Source organism: Esox lucius, chromosome 21 (genome assembly GCF_011004845.1).
Source record: "Esox lucius isolate fEsoLuc1 chromosome 21, fEsoLuc1.pri, whole genome shotgun sequence".
Classification (NCBI taxonomy): Eukaryota; Metazoa; Chordata; class Actinopteri; order Esociformes; family Esocidae; genus Esox; species Esox lucius.
The window spans coordinates 7,964,079-7,982,840 of NC_047589.1; the positions used below are offsets into that span (position 1 = coordinate 7,964,079).

The window sequence follows — 18,762 nt, forward strand, 5'->3', positions numbered from 1 at the left end:
GTCGGGTCTGCGCCTCTGTCTGTCGGGTCTGCGCCTCTGTGTCTGCAGGTGTGTTTGTGTGCCACCAGCATCTCTCTGCATCAGCTTACATGATGATCTTTGTGGGTCCAGTGTTTTCCGTATCAGTGGTGTCTGAGGAGGGCAGTACCATAAAGAACCTCAATCCTGCCAACATATCCATGCTGATGTGGAAGGGAGAGTCATCGGGGCCACGACCCCCACAAGGGGTAAGTAACTGGACAATTGTTATTCATCTCAAAGAGCACTCTAACACCTATATAGTCAGGGATTTTCTGGCTTTTTTAACTCAAAGGCGGCTGCCTACCCAAAATCTCGCCTCTGTGTGTCAGCATGGTAAAACATAATTTTAGATGGTAAAACATCGCCTACCAGCGATATAATGCAGCAAATTTGTCTGTAGGAGGAAACTTTCATATTGCCAGTGTTGCCCGATGGTTAGGTTTTCCCCCAAAATTTGCTATTTTTAATGGCCTTGAGCAGGTCGATTTACGGAGGGTTGTATAAAAGATATAACGTTTATGCAGATTTCACAGTTCACTGTCAATGATCTGGCAACCTTGCATACAGGACCTTACCTAATAACACCTAAACTACATCCATTCCACATAACATTTAAGATCTTTTTTTAAAACATTTGTTAAGATGTTTTTCAATAGAGGAAGACAAATTGATTAGGGTAGCCTATGTAGGCTACTGTCCCCAACAACACTTTATATGCAATATACAGTCTAAAAATATACATTTAACATATTTAAGTCACTAACAATATAAATATATGAACGTGAAGACACTGGAAGAGCGCAAGCTGGATGAGTAGTCTACAGCTGAAGGAAGTCATGAGAGTGGGATAAATGATGTGGCGTCACGGTAAGGATGGAGGAGAAAACAACGCAACAAGTCTAATATATAAGCCTACAGTTCTGATGCATCTTTAATGCAAGTCAAATTAACAAGAACATAGTATAAAAATGGACAACAATAATATTGACTGTGATTAATTATAAAGCTTGATGAGTGATTTCATATTTTTGCCGGACCGCGTAAGCAGAGCAAGCCAAGAAGAGCAGATGTCTCTTACTGACTGACTGAATACCCCTTGTTAAATAGCGTAGTGGTTAGAGACGCAGCTACCATGCAGGGGACCCCAGTTTGGGCCTCGTCACGGTCAAAACAAATTATGCGTTAGGATTTGTTCCGAATATTCAAAAGCTTTGCTGGCTACAACCGTCACTAGCTATGTTATAGTAAGCCTAAAATTAAACTTGTTTACAGTTATATTGCAACTATTTCTGGTGGATTTTTGAAGTACGCATCTCATGCTTTTTGGGTTAATATACATTAGATTACCATGCCTTGCGCATTAAAAGAGGAGGGGTATCCACGATTCTCATCTTGTCACGAAAAAGTCTGTTATGGTCACCTTTATTGCTTTATTGATAGTCCTCCTTTCTAATCTCGGGCCGGCCAAACTAGGCTTGCCTGGTTCCTTTTCTTGTTTATTTGATTCCTTGATCTTCTAATGAACATTGTTTTGATGCTCAATGGCAAAATGTTTTCGGGTGGCTCAGACTTAATGAAGAGGGAATGATATGCTCTGTATGCTAGAAGCATTGTGGAACCAATATGTTTGGGGGCTTTATAAAATCCTGTGTAAAAAAAAAAAACAATCTAATATGTAACATGTTAATATGTGAAGAATATATTTATTGCTTGTTTTTCAGTTGTTATTGTATTACAGAGAACATTGTACTGTGCATTTGCTACTCAAGTGGACACGTGGACAACCGGGCAGATTTAATAATATCTGGTGGAGCGTGGGGTAGTGGGAGTTGGTTTACCACCTTTGACACATTTTCTGTCAGGTAAAACACTGATAGTGTGCTCCTTTTAGGCAGATCCAAATGGGCCCGAGTCAAGGTAGTGCACTCTGAAGGAAATGTGGTTCCTATTGTATCGCATACCAGTGTTTTCCCTACGGTTGACATGCCGACATCAATGGATGTTATCTGTTAAACAAGTCTTTATAATGCTACTGTCTTCTTTGTTTTTTTGTTTTTTATTTTGCGAATATAAAACCACACATTTCGTTGTTGGGTAGTACTCCACTGCCAGTTTGCAATGAATGAAGCAACTGTTCAATTGAACTATAAAACTGTACGAGTCAGTTGTTCAAGTCTTTATTAATTAGGTAAAGGCTTGGTGAACCATTTTATCTGTGTTTATCATTGCAATCAAAAATCAACTACTACATACATTTTTTGGGCCTACCATGTGTCCAATTATCTGTTACAAACATGTCTTTATAATGCTTGTCTTGATCTGTTTTTCTTTGCAAACATGAAACCGCTTATTCCGTGTTTGGGTAGAACTCCGGTTGTTTGTTCAAATGAACAATCAACCATTAAATTGTAAGATAAAACTGAATGAGTCAGTCGTTTCCAAGTCTTTTTTACTCAGGCAAAGGCAGTGGCTCCATGCTTGTTTTCGTTTTATTTTATGACATCAGTAATCGACTAACGATATTTGCGTTCAAATATCAATCATAAACATGTCTTTATGATATTCCTGTCTTGATCTATTTTTCTCTGCGAATGTACATAGACGTTGATCGGAGACCTGAGCTGGAGGACCGGGTATGAAGGAAATGATCATGTTGTAAAATGGTCCGGTGTAAAACGGTCGAATGAACGATACAATTGAACGAGTCACTAGAACAAAGGACTTGTGAATCCAGAGTCACTAAAAAAATGTGTTCAAAACAAACGAATGAATTGCACATCACTAACCGACAGTTCAATCAAACGTGCAGACAGACACAGCCAGTTGTTTCTCTGACCTCACTTGCTAGCTTGGTACTCGGAATGTCGAGTGCAGGACGTTGTTGCTCTGCTCTGATGCTTGTGATGGTCAACTGCGCCCAGCTTGGGGGAAAAAAATTATTTCATCTAAATATTGGGTTTCTGTGGCGGTGCATCACAATTTAGCACAATGTTTGTAAAATAAAATGTATTACAATGTAATTACAATATTAGGGAAACACTGGGATAGCCAGTTGGATTCAATTTGAAACAGACTTTGGCCCTCATCACACAACTGCTTAAACTAGTTGAATATAAAAGGTAATGGCAAGAATAAATCGTCTGGTGGGAATAGTGACTCACTGTGTATGTGCTTTTCTAAAGGCTGCACAGCTGAAATGCAGCAAACCCATGGCAGATGAAAAGATGGACAGTTTTTACTTCAGGTAACCAAGAGTTTTCTATTCAAATACTGCTTGCCAACTGCTGGATCGTAATAGGTCTAAGTTCTAGCAATTTCCTCTTGTCTAACGCTTAGTTGTTGCCGGTGGCTGCAGTGTGTTAGCAATTGCCAATTAAGCATGTGGAAACGTCGGAAGAATTACAGAAAATGGTGGGCAATATACTGGTGTCTCTTCTTTGTCTTTGTGAAACATTCCTTTCCATCTAACAGAGACAAAGTAATCCCAGACCATGTGGGAAAGTACACCATCCAATTTGTGATGTGCATGGACAAAACCAAAGGGCTTTGGAGTCACCAGGTGAGTTCAACCTAAACCAGGTGTCTCGGAGGATTTACAACTGAAATAATTGTGGATGCATATGGTCACTACTCTCCATATTGGGCTCTTAATGAGCTTTCAATTAAGGACATTTCTACCATGTATCGTGGCCTCTTCAGAAGTCATCTTTACACCTTTCTTTTTCCTGCTCTCGTTTAGTATGTCATAAATGTAGTGGCCAATGACCCTGTCAAATTGGCACCTGACTCGCCACCGCCAACCCCGGTGGTCACCAACAACAATGCCATCGCCAGCCGGACTCTGGTGCAAGACATGTCTCTGAAAATAATGGTGAGAAGATGAGAGGAAGCAATCAAGTGAACGGTTTCTGTTTGAAAGATGCACTCTACCATTTTCACTGACCATACCTAACCGAGACCATAGAATAAGAATCCGTAGAAAGGGTATAGAACCTTTCACAGCGGCGGTGTGACTATTGAATTGAATAGGGTTGCCAGTTTTGGTGATTTTATTTTCTAAAACTGTGAGCCATGGTTGTTGTTTCTGGCTTCCAGGATGTGTACAATAACCCTGCAGGGTTAAAGCTGAGTGGACGGGTGGTGGTGACCATCAAGACTTCTATAGGCTCAAGTGAGAAAGACCAACCTCTTTTTGAGGGTAAATCCAAGAGTGTGCAGTTCCACCTGGCTAATGGAGAGTCCCACATCACTGTGAGTAGCATGGTGGCACATTTGTAAACCATCTTAGTTCAGGGATTGTGTAAACCAACAGTTTGTATTTGATACAGATAGTGTATATACACTGAACAAAATTATAAACGTAACACTTGTTTTTGGCCCCATTTATCATGAGCTAAACTCAAAGATCTAAGACTTTCTCTATGTACACAAAAGGCCTATGTCTCTCAAATATTGTTCACCAATGTCTAAATCTGTGTTAGTGAGCACCTTTCCTTTGCCTAGATAATCCATCCACCTCACAGGTGTGGCATATCAAGATGCTGATTAGACAGCATGATTATTGCACAGGTGTGACTTAGGATGGCCACAATAAAAAGCTACTCTAAAATGTGCAGTTCCATCACACAGCACAATCCCACATGTAGCAAGTTTTGAGGGAGCGTGCAATTGCCATGCTGACTGCAGGAATTTCCACCAGAGCTGTTGCTCCTCATCTGGGTCTCGACCTGACTGGAGTTTGTCGTCGTAACTGACTTGTGTGGGCAAATGCTCACATTCAATGGCGTCTGGCACTTTGGAGAGGTGTTCCCTTCATGGATGAATCCCGGTTTTCACTGTACAGGGCCTTCTATGCGAAGGAGATGTGTTGCACTGCGTGAGGCAAATGGTGGTCACACCAGATACTGACTGGTTTTCAATCCCCCGCAATACAGTGAAACAGCACATTTTAGAGTGGCCTTTGTGATGGCAATTTCTAAAATTCCAAAGTTCTATGAAAATGGTAGGTAAGACAGGAGAAATCAATTGCGCAATAAACGGTTTTAATCTTGCTTGCAAGGAGAAAGTATACAGGTTACAAAGTAACGGTGGATAGTTTCTAAATAAAAACATCATTTCGACAGTATTTATTACATAGGAAGAAGGGGTGTGGTAAGATGCTGCCATCTGTTTCATGTCAATCAAACACCTTTCCCTTTGTTCTATCACACACGTCAAATGCTATCTTCCCCCACCTTATCCTTCCTGCAATAATGTTTACCCAAAGGGGCAAACTGGCCTTACTCCCCCTGTTGTATATCTTCTCCTATCCTGTCCTAAAACCCATTGATCTGCATCTGGACAGACAATAGATGCCCCCTATGCAAATACCAGGTCCCACACATTCCTGTACCTATCTTAACAGTGGGACTCTATCCTTTATACAATCAGAATACATTGTATAAGAAATTTCCACAACACCTTTTATTGTGGCCAGCCTAAGGCACACCTGTGCAATAATCATGCTGTCTAATCAGCATCTTGATATGCCACACCTGTGAGGGGGATGGATTATCTCGGTAAACGAGAAGTGCTCACTAACACAGATTTAGACATTTGTGAACAATATTTGAGAGACATAGGCCTTTTGTGTACAGAGAAAGTCTTCGATCTTTGAGTTTAGCTCATGATAAATGGGGGCCAAAACAAGTGTTATGTTATCATTTTGTTCAGATTATCTTTGAGCTCATCCCTCCCTCTTTTAGAATCTGTCCATAATGGAGAACAGTCCTGGACAGGATGCGAAGGAGTACGTCCTCCACTTCAGACCTTCGATATCAGGGTTCAGCCGTGATAAGTCCCTGGAAGCATTTGAGCTCCCATTCCACTTTTACAACGGTTTGATTTTCTTATCAATTTTTATCAATATCAGTTTTTGTTTTGTTTATTTTTGCATTCATTGTGTGCCATCGAAATGTGGTGATATTGATGGTCATTATCCAGACATCAGGTTTCCTGGAACAGGAAGATTCAGTTGATTCCAACAGTCTCTCTGTCACCTCCTAGATGTGCAAAACACGAAGCTGATGTCTGAACTGACCAGGAAGAAAGACCAGCTCAACCAGACCATTAACATCTACAAGAGTCTGTTCGAAACCAACAGACAACTCATCACAGAGCTCAGTAGTAGGTGTTGCAATCAAAATGTGTTATGTTTACATCAAATGGGCCGCCACAGAAAAATATGGAAAATGGCAGTTTGGCACCAGGCTATCAAGTGATCCAGCATATTGCTGCTGTAGAGCTGTGCTATCATTCTGCCTTTAGATCAGGTACAAGACGCCACTAACAAGGAGAGCCGTCTGAAATCGGAGCTGAGGAGGAATAGTATAAATATATCCCAGTTGTCATCTGTGAGTATTTGATCATGCTCGCATTCTACTACCAAGAAGGACCCTAAATGCTCAATCACGTCCACAGTCTTTGTACTATGTACGATGGATACCCCCTCAGAAGTTGAAAGCTTTGTTTTTAACTGTTTTGTTTTCATAGATCCCAGCGGTTGAAGCCCTCATCAGCCAGAAGACCGCTGAAATGGACTCAATTAAGCTCCAGACGCGGAGGGTCTGTTCTATGCCTGATCCGTTTAAAGGCACACCAGACGTGTTAGGGAAGGTAATTCCCCACACTTGTTTATCTTGCATCCCAAATGTCACCTTTTTCCTCATTTAGTGCACTAATTTTGATGAAGGCCCATAGGATTCGGTTTGGGACTCACCCCCCCCTGCGGGTTTCCTATATCTGATCTATAGTGCTGGTGTAATTGGAGATCTGCATCTGGTGTTTGCTTCTGGATCCGTTTCAGAGTGATTTTAATATATCGTCCCTCTGTCTCCGGTGCAGATTGGCCACCTGGCACTGGTGGAAGACGACGACGTGGCCAAGGTCATCTCCTGGCACCTCCTGGGGGACATGGACTGTGTGGTTACCACGACAACGGAGGCTGCACGGAAAGTCTATGACCATACCCAGGGCAAACAGCAGGTCATGCCCCTGGACACTGTGTTCTGGAGAAACAATAGCAACAGGTTCGTAGACACTAACAAATACTGCCACTAGAAAACAATTATCACAGATGAAAATGTGCCTTTGTGGCATCAAACAATTTAGTTAGCCAAAATTTACTTAAAAGTTCAAAGATGGTGGTCTTCTCTTAATGAACAACAAATAAAACATTATGCCGTTGTTGCATCGATTCATTGTTGAAGTAGTTGAAATTGTTCAGACAGACACCCATACAAACATTGCTTTCGGAAAGTTTTCAGATCCCTTCACCTTTTCCACATTTTGTTGTATTATAGACAGAGTTTAAAAATATGCCTGTCAGTCTACAGTCCATAAAGCGAGAACAGGTTTTTGTACGTTTGTGAAGCGCTACGTTTGGTGAAAACAAAGTACCAGTCATCCTCAGTCTAATACTAACGCTATGGTACAACATGTTGGTGGAAACTTCATGTTTATGGGGATGCTTCTCAGAAAACCTGGTCCAGAGCGCACAATCTCAGATTCACCTTTTTAGCATGACAGTGACCCAATGCACACAGCTAAGAGGCTTTGTGATAATGTCTTTGAATGTCCTTGCCCAGCCAAAGCCCTGACTTGAACCCATTGAACATCTCTGGTGAGACCTGAAGTTCGCAGTTCACCGGTTCTCTTCATCCAGTCATGGAAGAATGGGAGAAACCGCTCATATCTAGGTTTAGAGAAATGCCTAAGAAGATTCAAATCTGTGCTAATTTTCAATGGTGCTTCTACAAAGCACTGAATGAGGGTCCAAATACAATAAATGGGCATACTGAATACTTTCTGAAGGCATTGTATATAGACACACTCTCATGCCGCATTTCCGCTGGTGCTTTACCTCAGTAACAGGGCTACACTGGTGATTTATGCTAATGTTGGCTCCAGACTTTTCTGCTTCCACAATACATTTGGTACCAAGGACTTAAGGAGGTGCTCATGTGGGGAGGAAAGAGTAAACTATCAACGCGATTTGGTTTCCCGGTTATGAAAAAAGGCAATCTTTCTGGTAGTAAAATAAACAATAACGCCATGCTCAGTTTGTTTACAGTACAGTGTTTTAACTTAAGTAATAAAACCAATTTCTTCCTCAAACTCCTGCGACCGGCTCCTTCACCTACCCCCATGACACTGCAACTAAGCCCGTATGTATTCATTGTTTAGTTTAATAAGTATTTTGTTAAAACTATCTACCTTCAATAGAACGATTTGGGAGAATTCTGAAGGTAATTTAGTGTTATAGGTTCTGCAGGCTACGTCTCAGCACTCCGTTTTTGCCGGACTGTGTAAGCGGAGCCGGCTAAGAAGAGCAAATGTCTTGTGAATGAGCGAGCCTTTTTAAATAGTGTAGTAGTTAGAGAAGCAGACTTGTGAACTAAAGAACCCGATTTCGAATTTCCTCGCAGGTAAGCGATGTACGCATTATGAATTATTCCCTATGGACTAAAACCTGTTAGTATCTACATTATAGTAAGCCTTAACTGAAACTCTACGGTTATATTGCGACTGTTTCTGGCATGGAAAATTTCATCTTCAGTCTCGCTAGCAATTGCTCAATTCTTATGATTATTCCTAGGAAGTTAGTAATATTACTTGCTTAATACTGTGGCGTAGTGGTTAAACAGTGCCTCTCATGTTGAAGACCTAAGTTCAAATCTATTGAGAGCAACGACATTTATTAATTATTTCTGGTAGATTCCACGATTCTCTCGTCTTTTCACTGAATGAAAAAGTTAGTTATCGTTGGCTTTACTGTATAAATGTAATTCACGAATTTTTTTGCCATGAAAGAAAGAAATACATTCCTATGCCTTGAAATGAATTCGCTTTTGCAGACTCGCTAGCGGGGTGGTGGTCCCTCTTTTTAAGAAGGGGGACCGGAGGGTGTGTTCCAACTATAGGGGGATCACACTTCTCAGCCTCCCCGGGAAAGTCTATGCCAGGGTTCTGGAGAGGAGAATACGGGCGATAGTAGAACCTCGGATTCAGGAGGAACAGTCTGGTTTTCGTCCAGGCCGTGGAACACTGGACCAGCTCTATACCCTCTACAGGGTGATGGAGGGTTCATGGGAGTTTGCCCAACCAGTCCACATGTGTTTTGTGGATTTGGAGAAGGCATTCGACTGTGTCCCTCGCGGCATCCTGTGGAGAGTGCTTCGGTAATATGGGGTCCTGGGTCCTTTGCTAAGGGCTGTCAGGTCCCTGTACGACCGAAGCAGGAGCTTGGTCCGCATTGCCGGCAGTAAGTCAGACTTGTTCCCTGTGCATGTTGGACTCCGGCAGGGCTGCCCTTTGTCACCGGTTCTGTTTGTAATTTTTATGGACAGAATTTCTAGGCGCAGCCAGGGGCCGGAGGGTGTCAGGTTTGGGGACCACACGATTTCGTCTCTGCTCTTTGCGGATGATGTTGTCGTGTTGGCCCCTTCAAGCCAGGACCTTCAGCATGCACTTGGACGGTTTGCAGCCGAGTGTGAAGCGGTGGGGATGAAAATCAGTACCTCCAAATCCGAGGCCATGGTCCTCAGTCGGAAAGGGTGGCTTGCCCACTTCAGGTTGGTGGAGAGTGCCTGCCTCAAGTGGAGGAGTTTAAGTATCTAAGGGTCTTGTTCACGAGTGAGGGAAGGATGGAACGGGAGATTGACAGACGGATCGGTGCAGCTTCTGCAGTAATGCGGTCGATGTATCGGTCTGTCGTGGTGAAGAAAGAGCTGAGCCGCGAGGCGAAGCTCTCGATTTACCAGTCAATCTACGTTCCTACTCTAACCTATGGTCATGAGCTTTGGGTCATGACCGAAAGGACAAGATCCCGGATACAGGCGGCCGAAATGAGCTTTCTCCGCAGGGTGGCTGGGCGATCCCTTAGAGATAGGGTGAGAAGCTCGGTCACCCGGGAGGAGCTCAGAGTAGAGCCGCTGCTCCTCCACATCAAGAGGGGTCAGCTGAGGTGGCTTGGGCATCTGTTTCGGATGCCTCCGGAACGCCTTCCTGGGAAGGTGTTCCGGTCCCGTCCCACCGGGAGGAGACCCCGGGGAAAACCTAGGACACGCTGGAGGGACTATGTCTCCCGGCTGGCCTGGGAACGCCTCGGTGTCCCCCCGGAAGAGCTGGAGGAAGTGTCTGGGGAGAGGGAAGTCTGGGCATCCCTGCTTAGACTGCTGCCCCCGAGACCCGGCCCCGGATAAGCGGAAGATGATGGTATGGTATGGTAGACTCGCTAGCAATTGCTCAATTCTTATGACTATTTCAGTAAGTTAGTAGATACCGGTAAAGCTTATTACTGGCTAATACGCTGTTAAAACGGCCGGTGGCAAACGAGGGAGGTAAACTTAGTGAGAAATGTTACTTTAACTGTATCAATGTAATTCATGAATGGCCAATTAACTATTAAAAAGCCCAGAAGCAAAAGAGGATTTGTTCAGGATATACAGATGCTGGGTGTCAGTATAGACAAGAGGCTATACTGACAGCCAGCAAATGTACAGCTCTGTGGTGTAGTGGTTAGTGACTCAGCCTTTCACGTGGGTGACCTGAGTTCGAATCTTGAGATGGCAACACTTTCTATTGCGAGCCGGCTGAATGAGCTTGCCTGGTTTCTTGTTCTGTTGAGTCTATGGCATTCGTATCACCGTATCAAGAATCATTCCTTGTTTGAATGCATCAAAAACTATATCTGTTGACTTACTCAGATCAATTCCATTAAAGTATTTTTTAGAACTTCACAGTGTAGTAGAATCTTTGGATCTCAAAATCTATTGTTAAACGCCACCACCATGTCAACATGCTATTCGGAAGGGTTGCACAAAAGAAGACCTTAATGAGCCCGATACACCTATTGCTGAGCCTGAATTTTACCAAGTGTTGTTTGTAACTACAATTGGAATCTTGTGTTGTGGTCAGATGAGTCAAAGAATCTAACATTTTGGCCATGCAGCCGATTTGGAAGTTTGTCAACCACAAGGGCCTGCATACAAGGAAAAGCACTTGATACCCACATCAAAATATGGTGGTGGATCATTGACACTTTCGGTCAGTTTGTCCTGCTGAGTACCTGGATATTTATTGTAGTCCGAAACCTGGTTGCCTTCCAGGAGACTCAAACATACTTGATGTATCAATCAACGCAAGGGTTGCGGCACCACCATTTTTTATTTTTGCAATGGCCATATCGGTGTACATGAATCCAACTGAAATCCTTTGGTCTGAATTGAGGAGGGCAGTCCACCAGTACAAACCTAAGACTATCAAGGATCTTTAAATGTACTGCATTGAAGAGTCCAAGATCCCTCAGTTACACACTGGGTGATGCTCTTCCAGGCCTGTATTACTGCCAATTTCAGTTCCTGTTTAAGGGCATTTTTGCCTTCAGTGTTGAAACGTATGCTCAGTTGGTTTCAGGTTGGTGATTGACTTGTCCAGTCAAGAATATTCCACCTTTTGGCCCTGAAATATCTTTCCTTATTAAACACTATGTTTGGGGCAATTGTCCTACTGCAAGGTAAAGTGCTGTCCACTCAGATTTTAGACATTTGGTTTATATCTGCGCAAACAGGTGATTTCTGTACAATTCATCCTCCTGTTGCAGTCAGCCATTGCATCATCAACAAAGTGAGCCAGTTGCCGTGGCAGTCATACATGCCCAAACATACTTGAATACATAGATTAGTTGATATGCTGGTTTCTTTTTTCCCCTCCACATTCCTGTTGTCATCACACATTTTAATATTTGTCTCGTCTGTTTACAATACCTTTTTCCTGGAACTCTGCAGGCTCTTTTTGGTATTTAGGCTATCCTGTTTTGAATCTAACTAGTATTAAAGTAGTGTAGCACCTGACACAACCACATCTACACTACTGGTCAAATGTTTTAGAACTCCTCAACTTGTTTGCTCAGAATGTTGTTCCCAACAATGCTGAAGCTCCCACAAATGGGATGCACATGTAGGTTGCTTTGCTTTCACTCTTCTTCCCAATTTATCCGAAACCAGCTCGATGGGGTTTAAGTCTGGATACTGTGCTGGCCATTCTGTGATTCGAAGCGTACTGTCATCTTCTCTTCTAAGGTAGTTCTGACACAGGCTGGACTTATGTTTTGGGTCATTATGTTGCTTTAGGATGAACCACTGATCAGCTAGGCGTACACCAGAAGGTATTGCATGGCGCTGCAAAGTGGTTGAGGGTGCCACACCATGCAATTCGCTGACTTTGGATCCAGCAAAACAGTCCTAGACAATCAAGCAACAATCATGTGTGACAGTTGGTGTCACATAATGAGGAGCCATCCTTTTGCCTTTTCGACGGTGTACAAAAACCCTGCATGATGATTTCTAATTTTCATAAGGCCTTCCAGTCTTCAGTAGTGTATTGGCACAGCTTCATGGCCCAGGCAAGCCTCTTTCTGGTTTTGACATCTTAGCTTTCTTACTGCCACTTGACCTGTCAAACCTGCAGCTCGAAGTCTTCTCTTCACAGTTGAAAATGAGACTTGCTTGCTTTGACCAGTGTTAAGCTGAGCTTGAAGCTTTTGTCCTGTGAGCTGCCTATAATGGAAGCTGTTCTTAGAATGTGTCTTCTGATTCTGTTGTGGCTTTGGGTCTGCCAGACCTCCTCCTATCAGTTTCTTCCAGTTTTCAAGTGCCTTATAATGGTGTAGGAAACTGTATTCACCGACACATTGGCTTTCTTTGCAATCTCTCTAAAGGAATAATACAATATAATACAATGGTAAATTCAGGTTCACTAGCTTGATCATGACCCCTATCCAAGCAGACTTACTGCTTTACACTGGCAATGAGGATTATAATGGTCTGTCTTTTTTTCTCACCATTTTGATAGCGATATACTACTTGCTACAGTACAATACTGTCCAAATAATGATTAATAGGGTGTAGTAACTACCAACAACTTATTTTTTTATTACAAACAGTGTTTATAAGTAATGAACAGATGTTGGGACACCTGTTGGAATTGTTTGCATCAACTTTAAAGGCTTAATATACTTCCATTGCTGCAGACCATCTAAGTTGAAATGTACATTATTTTAAACATTTTGGTAACCAAATTATTATCCAGTTTACTGCTAACCTTTGTACCATTTCAGGTTATTCACTGCTTAAATTTCAACAAAAACAGGAAAAATGAGGGGGTTCTAAAACTTCTGAAAAGTGGCATATCTCCTGGCGTGTGTTCCTGATTGGTTCCTGTGGGCTTTGGGTCATTGTTAGGTTCTTTGGTTTTTCTTCATTATGCAGACTTTCTTTGGTGATCCACTTTAGAGGTCTTGCTCTACCAGGTAATTTGCCATTGCTGATGTAAGAATCCAGCTGATATCTCACACTGAGCTAACCAGTGCTTTCCTATTAATGTCCTAAGCCGTTTTGAGGTTTTGGTTATGTCACCGATCAATTTATTCAGATTTATCTGCATCAAAATGGCCAGCTTGACCTGCATTGACTCTTGTGTTGTTGGACATCAATCAGCAACTGACTCCAAACCAAAGTGAAAGTCCAAATACAGAGGTTAGGATTGAGATTACATGTTGACAGCTCTCTGGAGCTTGCACCAATGACACAAACAAATGCACCGCTGGGAATCCAATTGTCCAAAATGCTTAAGGCCCATAAATCAAGACAGTGTACAAAATATGCTGTCATTTCTAAATGGTTCATCAGAAGATTTTCACGTAGGGGTGTACTCACTTTTGTTGCCAGCTGTTTAGACATTTATGGCTGTGTGTTGTGTTATTTTGAGGGGACAGCTAATTTACACTGTTATACAAGCAGTACACTCACTACTTTAAAGTGTCATTTCTTCAGTGTTGACACAAGAAAAGATATACTCAAATATTTACAAAAGTGTGAGGGGTGTACTCTCTTTTGTGAGATACTTTAACTATTTGTACTTTAAATCCGAAGTGCTAAAGTTCAGAACCAAAACAACAAAACCTGGATCCCTTTCCAAACACCTGTTTACTGCACTGTATGTTAATGTTGCAGAGTTATATTTAAAGTCCTGTTTTTAATAGTTCTAAAGGGTAGATCTCTTTGCATATTGACTTGCAATTTATATCCATCCAAGTACTTGGTAAACACTTGTTTACATTCTTCATTGATCTGTACTGCTTTCTTTTCCAGGCCGTTGCCCCACATACGAAATGGTCAAGCCAGCTTTCATCCCATTGGGAACCCTGTGTTTGCCCGAGAACTCCTTATTTTCCCAGAGAATGCAGAGAGCTGCCAGATGGGTATGTCAAAATTATTTGGAATATCTTTCTGTGTAATCACCAACAGACTACCTTATCTGACCCTTCCTAATGGAACTGTCCGATTGTCAGTTACACATTTTGAGTGTTAACTTTTCTGAAAGCTTGTCACTCTCTTCTTCCCTGGTCTCCATATGTATCAAGTCTGAGTAGGGATACTGTACAGGATCAGTTTAGAATTGACATCTTAGTCAATTGATTTTAAATGGAACTTCCTACTTAAGGACACTTGCTAGTTAGTCAACCCCCCTTCCTCTTTTGTTCTTGGGTTTGGGGGCTCATTTTCAGCATTTCTTGATTTGGGACTGATGTCCTTTGCAGAGCCCCTGTTATAGTTTTTCTACACCAAAAGTTCCTAGCAGACTAAGTTTAATAGGTGTGTAAATACACAAATAAAAATAAATTAAAAAAAAGACATCTAAGAACAGGGTTTGTACCAACAAAGTTGATTGATCTTCTACAGAAGTACTATGGCGTTATATACCTCAGGCATATTCAGAAATGAACATGAGGTCTTACCCTCTGTTTTGAGACAAATAATCAAACAGGATTCCCAAACAAATAAAATCAGGTTTAGTAATTGATTTCAAGTGATTATCTGGTAGTAGGTTGTTGACTAAGTATGTCATTTCCCAATAATGAATCACACTTTGTTGCATCCAGTTTTTGGAAACCTCCTGGGAGACACCATACTGACAAATGACCTGGACTCAGCCAACCACTACAGGAAGGGGGTGAGTCAGGCAACAAACATCCAAATCGCCCCGAGGAAATATAGCAAAACATGTTTCAGAACCGAGTTGGGTTTTGGTTTTGGGCAGGTGGTCCAGAGCAAGATGCCGTGCCCCACACTCCTGACCCGGCAGGGAGATAGAATACGCAGCAATGGGAAGTTTGGGGGCCTGCAGAACAAAGCCCCTCCGATAGAGAAACTGCGTGGCCAGGTGTTCGGCGCACCACTTCCAAAGCAATATGACACACTGATGGGCCAGATCGGTTAGTCACTGTGTTTAAGTTCTGTTTGTAACTGTGCATGCCCGGTTCTGTAGAGGTTTCACAAAAGTATACATTGTTCATGTTACATGTCTTACGGTCTTATTTGTGCCCAACTAATCCATTGTATGTTGGAAAAGTTTTAATTCTGAAAAGCAGGTACAGTACCTGTCAATAGTGTGGACACATCTACTCATTCAAGGGTATTTCTTTAGTTGTCCTGTTTTCCACATTGTGGAATAATACTGAATTCATCAGGAGTATGAAGTAACACATGGAGTCATGTAGTAACCCAAAAAAGTTTTAAATAAATGAAAATGTATGTTTTACATTCTTCAAAGTAGGACATTTGTAAAGCTAAAGCATGAGTAATTGTGTCCAAACTTGTCACTGGTACAGTATAGCTACTAATTGGCCATGACATATCTTTTCCCATTTCACATTCTGGTATTTTAAGAGGCACTGCAACTTTTCTGTTTTATTAATTCTTCAAACCAAACACTGCTGTATGTGTGGTGGGCCAACAAGCCCTCAAAAATTAGGTCTACTATTGGTCAATGCAGCTATCTAGACATTTGGTTATAAAAACCTGTAGTGTTTAATAACTCAGGGTTATGAATATAACTGGTTACTTGAGGGAGGGAACAAGGTATAATACGCTAATGGACACGCTCCTATTTAAGTAAGCTACCATGCCTTTTATGGACTAAGTGTTGAGTCGGCCCGGGAGCCCCTCCTTCTGGGTGATAATAGCCTGGCTTAACCCAAGCCACATTGATTCAGGTTGACAAACAGCGTGAGGTCCTATAGGTGTTGTACCTCATTTCCTTCCTCGTGTAAGCCTGTTTGTATTTATGACCCATATTTACCTTTCTGTGGGTCACTCTGAGATGGTACAGTCATGTCACTCAAGCCGGAGAGGCGGCACATTGAAGGCTTTCCATGTATTATGGGACACCTAAGGTTACGACGGGTGGGTGAGATGGTACCATTTACACTTTACAAAGATCAGGAAGTCCCTTTTAAAGAGCCTGAAGAAAGTGCACCAGGGTGGTTACAAAGAGTACAGCATCAACCTTAAAGGAGCCGCAGGTATTTCTTGACAGGGATTGGTCTTTCCATGCGTATTATAGCCATTGTGTCTTATCACTCAAAGTACACAGTACCTGCTGTCAAGCATGATGGCAGCATCTTCCCTACAGTGTGCACAAGGGCTCTGGTCAGAGCAGAAGAGACAGTGAATAGCGCAAAAAATCTAGATATGTTGGCGTGAACCTTGCTGCCCTCTGCCAAAATATCACCCCCTTAACACTACAAACCTAAGCACACAGCTTAATTAACCAATGATTTGCTGGTGAAAAGGAAGGTCAGTGTTTTGGTGTTGCGCAGTTAGAGCCCAGACCTCAGTCTAGTGAAAAAAATATGTATGGACTGGCTTAAAGTGGGCTGTGTGCAGGAGATCCCCTCACAGTTTGTCTGAGGTTGAACTCTTCAGTGAAGAAGAATAGAATAAAATTGCTAAATTCAAGTTCTCTAGCTTGATCTTGACCTACCCAAACAGACTTACTGCTTCACACTAGCAATGCAAATCTTGCTCCGCCAGATGTACGCCGTAAGGCGTAACACGTGCGTACACTGCTTTGGCCAGGAAGTGATCAAGAAGGCATGCATATCAAACATGTAGTTCCTGGTGATCGTAGAATGCTATAGGTGCCATTGTGAGAAGTTTTTAGTTGCTTCCCAACAACTGTTTATACATGGAGCCGGAAGGTTTACCAGTTTTCCCATGTCATCGCTCACTCCTTTCATTCCATGTTAGGTGTCATTAGACCACAAAAGCCGCTGTGTGTGTCTGTCAAGTGTCCCATGTTAACTCAGAACTGTTAAAAAGTTTTCCATCTGAGATACATGTTTTCACCTTTCAACAAATAGATTGGCCAGAAGAGAAAGCTGACTCTCATTCAGGAGGGAGATTACCCCAATTGCTTGTTTCCATAGATTTTGTAAGATAGTATTATATATAATGTGTATTTACAAGTACCATGCCACTGTTTGTAGACCTGCTTAAGCAGTACCAACAGACCTTGCAGAACAGCATTCAAGTGAAGGAGGACTTGGACACCCACATGCAATATCTAAATTCACCTGAGATGGTAAAGAAAGAAGAGGAGATGGAAGGACAGAGGAAGCAGCTAAAGGAGATTGAGACAAAGCTTGGTAAGTGCATGTGGGGAGGAGTACAGTTGTACATTTAAAAATGTTTAATAACAAATGACACACTGAAGTCCAAAAGTAATTGGACAATGATAAACGTTTTTCCCCTCTCTGTATTCCTAACTGTAGGGCTAAAGTGCAGATTATCAGTTTTATTTTGATGGAAAGGAGTTAAAATGGTTAGCCTATGTATTACAAAAATATATTAAATGTATACATTACTGTGCAACAATATTAGGCTACCTGCCAATGTTTTTTTAACACTAGAATCGCCAGACCTTTCAGACCAGCAGTATCAGCCAGAGGCTAACACCATTTCTCGTCATTAGCATACGAATCGTCCCTATTAGCATGGACATTCTCATTCACAGCATCACCATCCAGCCAGAGCACCAGTTCATCTACTGGGTCATCATCAAACTATATAGAAGTCTAAAAAATAATGAATTGCAGAATTTTAGTTTTAAATGGTTAATGAATTTGAAAAAATATTGAACGTCTCATCATACAAAAAAACGACTAAAAAAGAATACATAAAAAAAATTTTTTAGAACACAGGCTATAGTATTTTCATTTGTTTATTAGGCCCAACAAATTAGAGGTCATCCGATAGTGGATGTTTAAAGGCCGATATAATAATGATAGTTTGGAGAAGGAAAAGGAAAAGGCTGATGGCCAATTAATCGGACGACACAACCACACTCCATGATAAAAAGTGACACTTGGGAATGAGCAATCTTTGACTTTATAAGAAACAGGGTAACTGTTAAACTGAACATCTAAGTCAAAGAAAATACCTAAATAAACAAATCTGGAACTGAACATCAAACTGACTGATAATGCAAAATAACACTGGGTGGGAGAGTTTACGTTAGACTTTTTTATGATGGCCTCCGGACATATGGAACAGGTACATGTTAAATAGCCATAATAGCCTACATTAAAACAGCACTAAAACACAAACGCTAGGATCCAACAACTTTTTTAAAATGTCAATTAGTCACAGAATGAATAACATTATTACATAATTGCCTGATCGCTATAATTTGAGCAAGATCACAATTATTTTATAGACAATCTATCTTGTTGCGCAATATTTGGATTACAAAATCATGTTTCCAATCTGAATAAGGGATTTTGAAGCCAATGTTAGAAATGTCTCAACAAATACCATGTGAATTATCATTTTCCATAGGATGTCTAGGCCATGGGTGCAG

General features: G+C 41.7%; 1 protein-coding gene across 1 annotated transcript in view; it reads left to right on the forward strand.

Annotated features, from left to right (window-relative positions):
- smchd1 (structural maintenance of chromosomes flexible hinge domain containing 1) overlaps positions 1–18,762 on the forward strand; it is a 54,336-nt gene that overhangs the window by 28,982 nt on the left and 6,592 nt on the right. The window contains exons 33-46 of the mRNA XM_010885439.5: positions 112–227; positions 3,204–3,265; positions 3,493–3,580; positions 3,761–3,892; positions 4,117–4,272; positions 5,766–5,898; positions 6,067–6,186; positions 6,328–6,413; positions 6,553–6,675; positions 6,904–7,088; positions 14,211–14,320; positions 15,002–15,072; positions 15,160–15,334; positions 17,390–17,548. Of these exons, the coding sequence (XP_010883741.2) occupies positions 112–227; positions 3,204–3,265; positions 3,493–3,580; positions 3,761–3,892; positions 4,117–4,272; positions 5,766–5,898; positions 6,067–6,186; positions 6,328–6,413; positions 6,553–6,675; positions 6,904–7,088; positions 14,211–14,320; positions 15,002–15,072; positions 15,160–15,334; positions 17,390–17,548 (1,716 nt within the window). The remainder of the gene's footprint in view (positions 1–111; positions 228–3,203; positions 3,266–3,492; positions 3,581–3,760; positions 3,893–4,116; positions 4,273–5,765; positions 5,899–6,066; positions 6,187–6,327; positions 6,414–6,552; positions 6,676–6,903; positions 7,089–14,210; positions 14,321–15,001; positions 15,073–15,159; positions 15,335–17,389; positions 17,549–18,762) is intronic.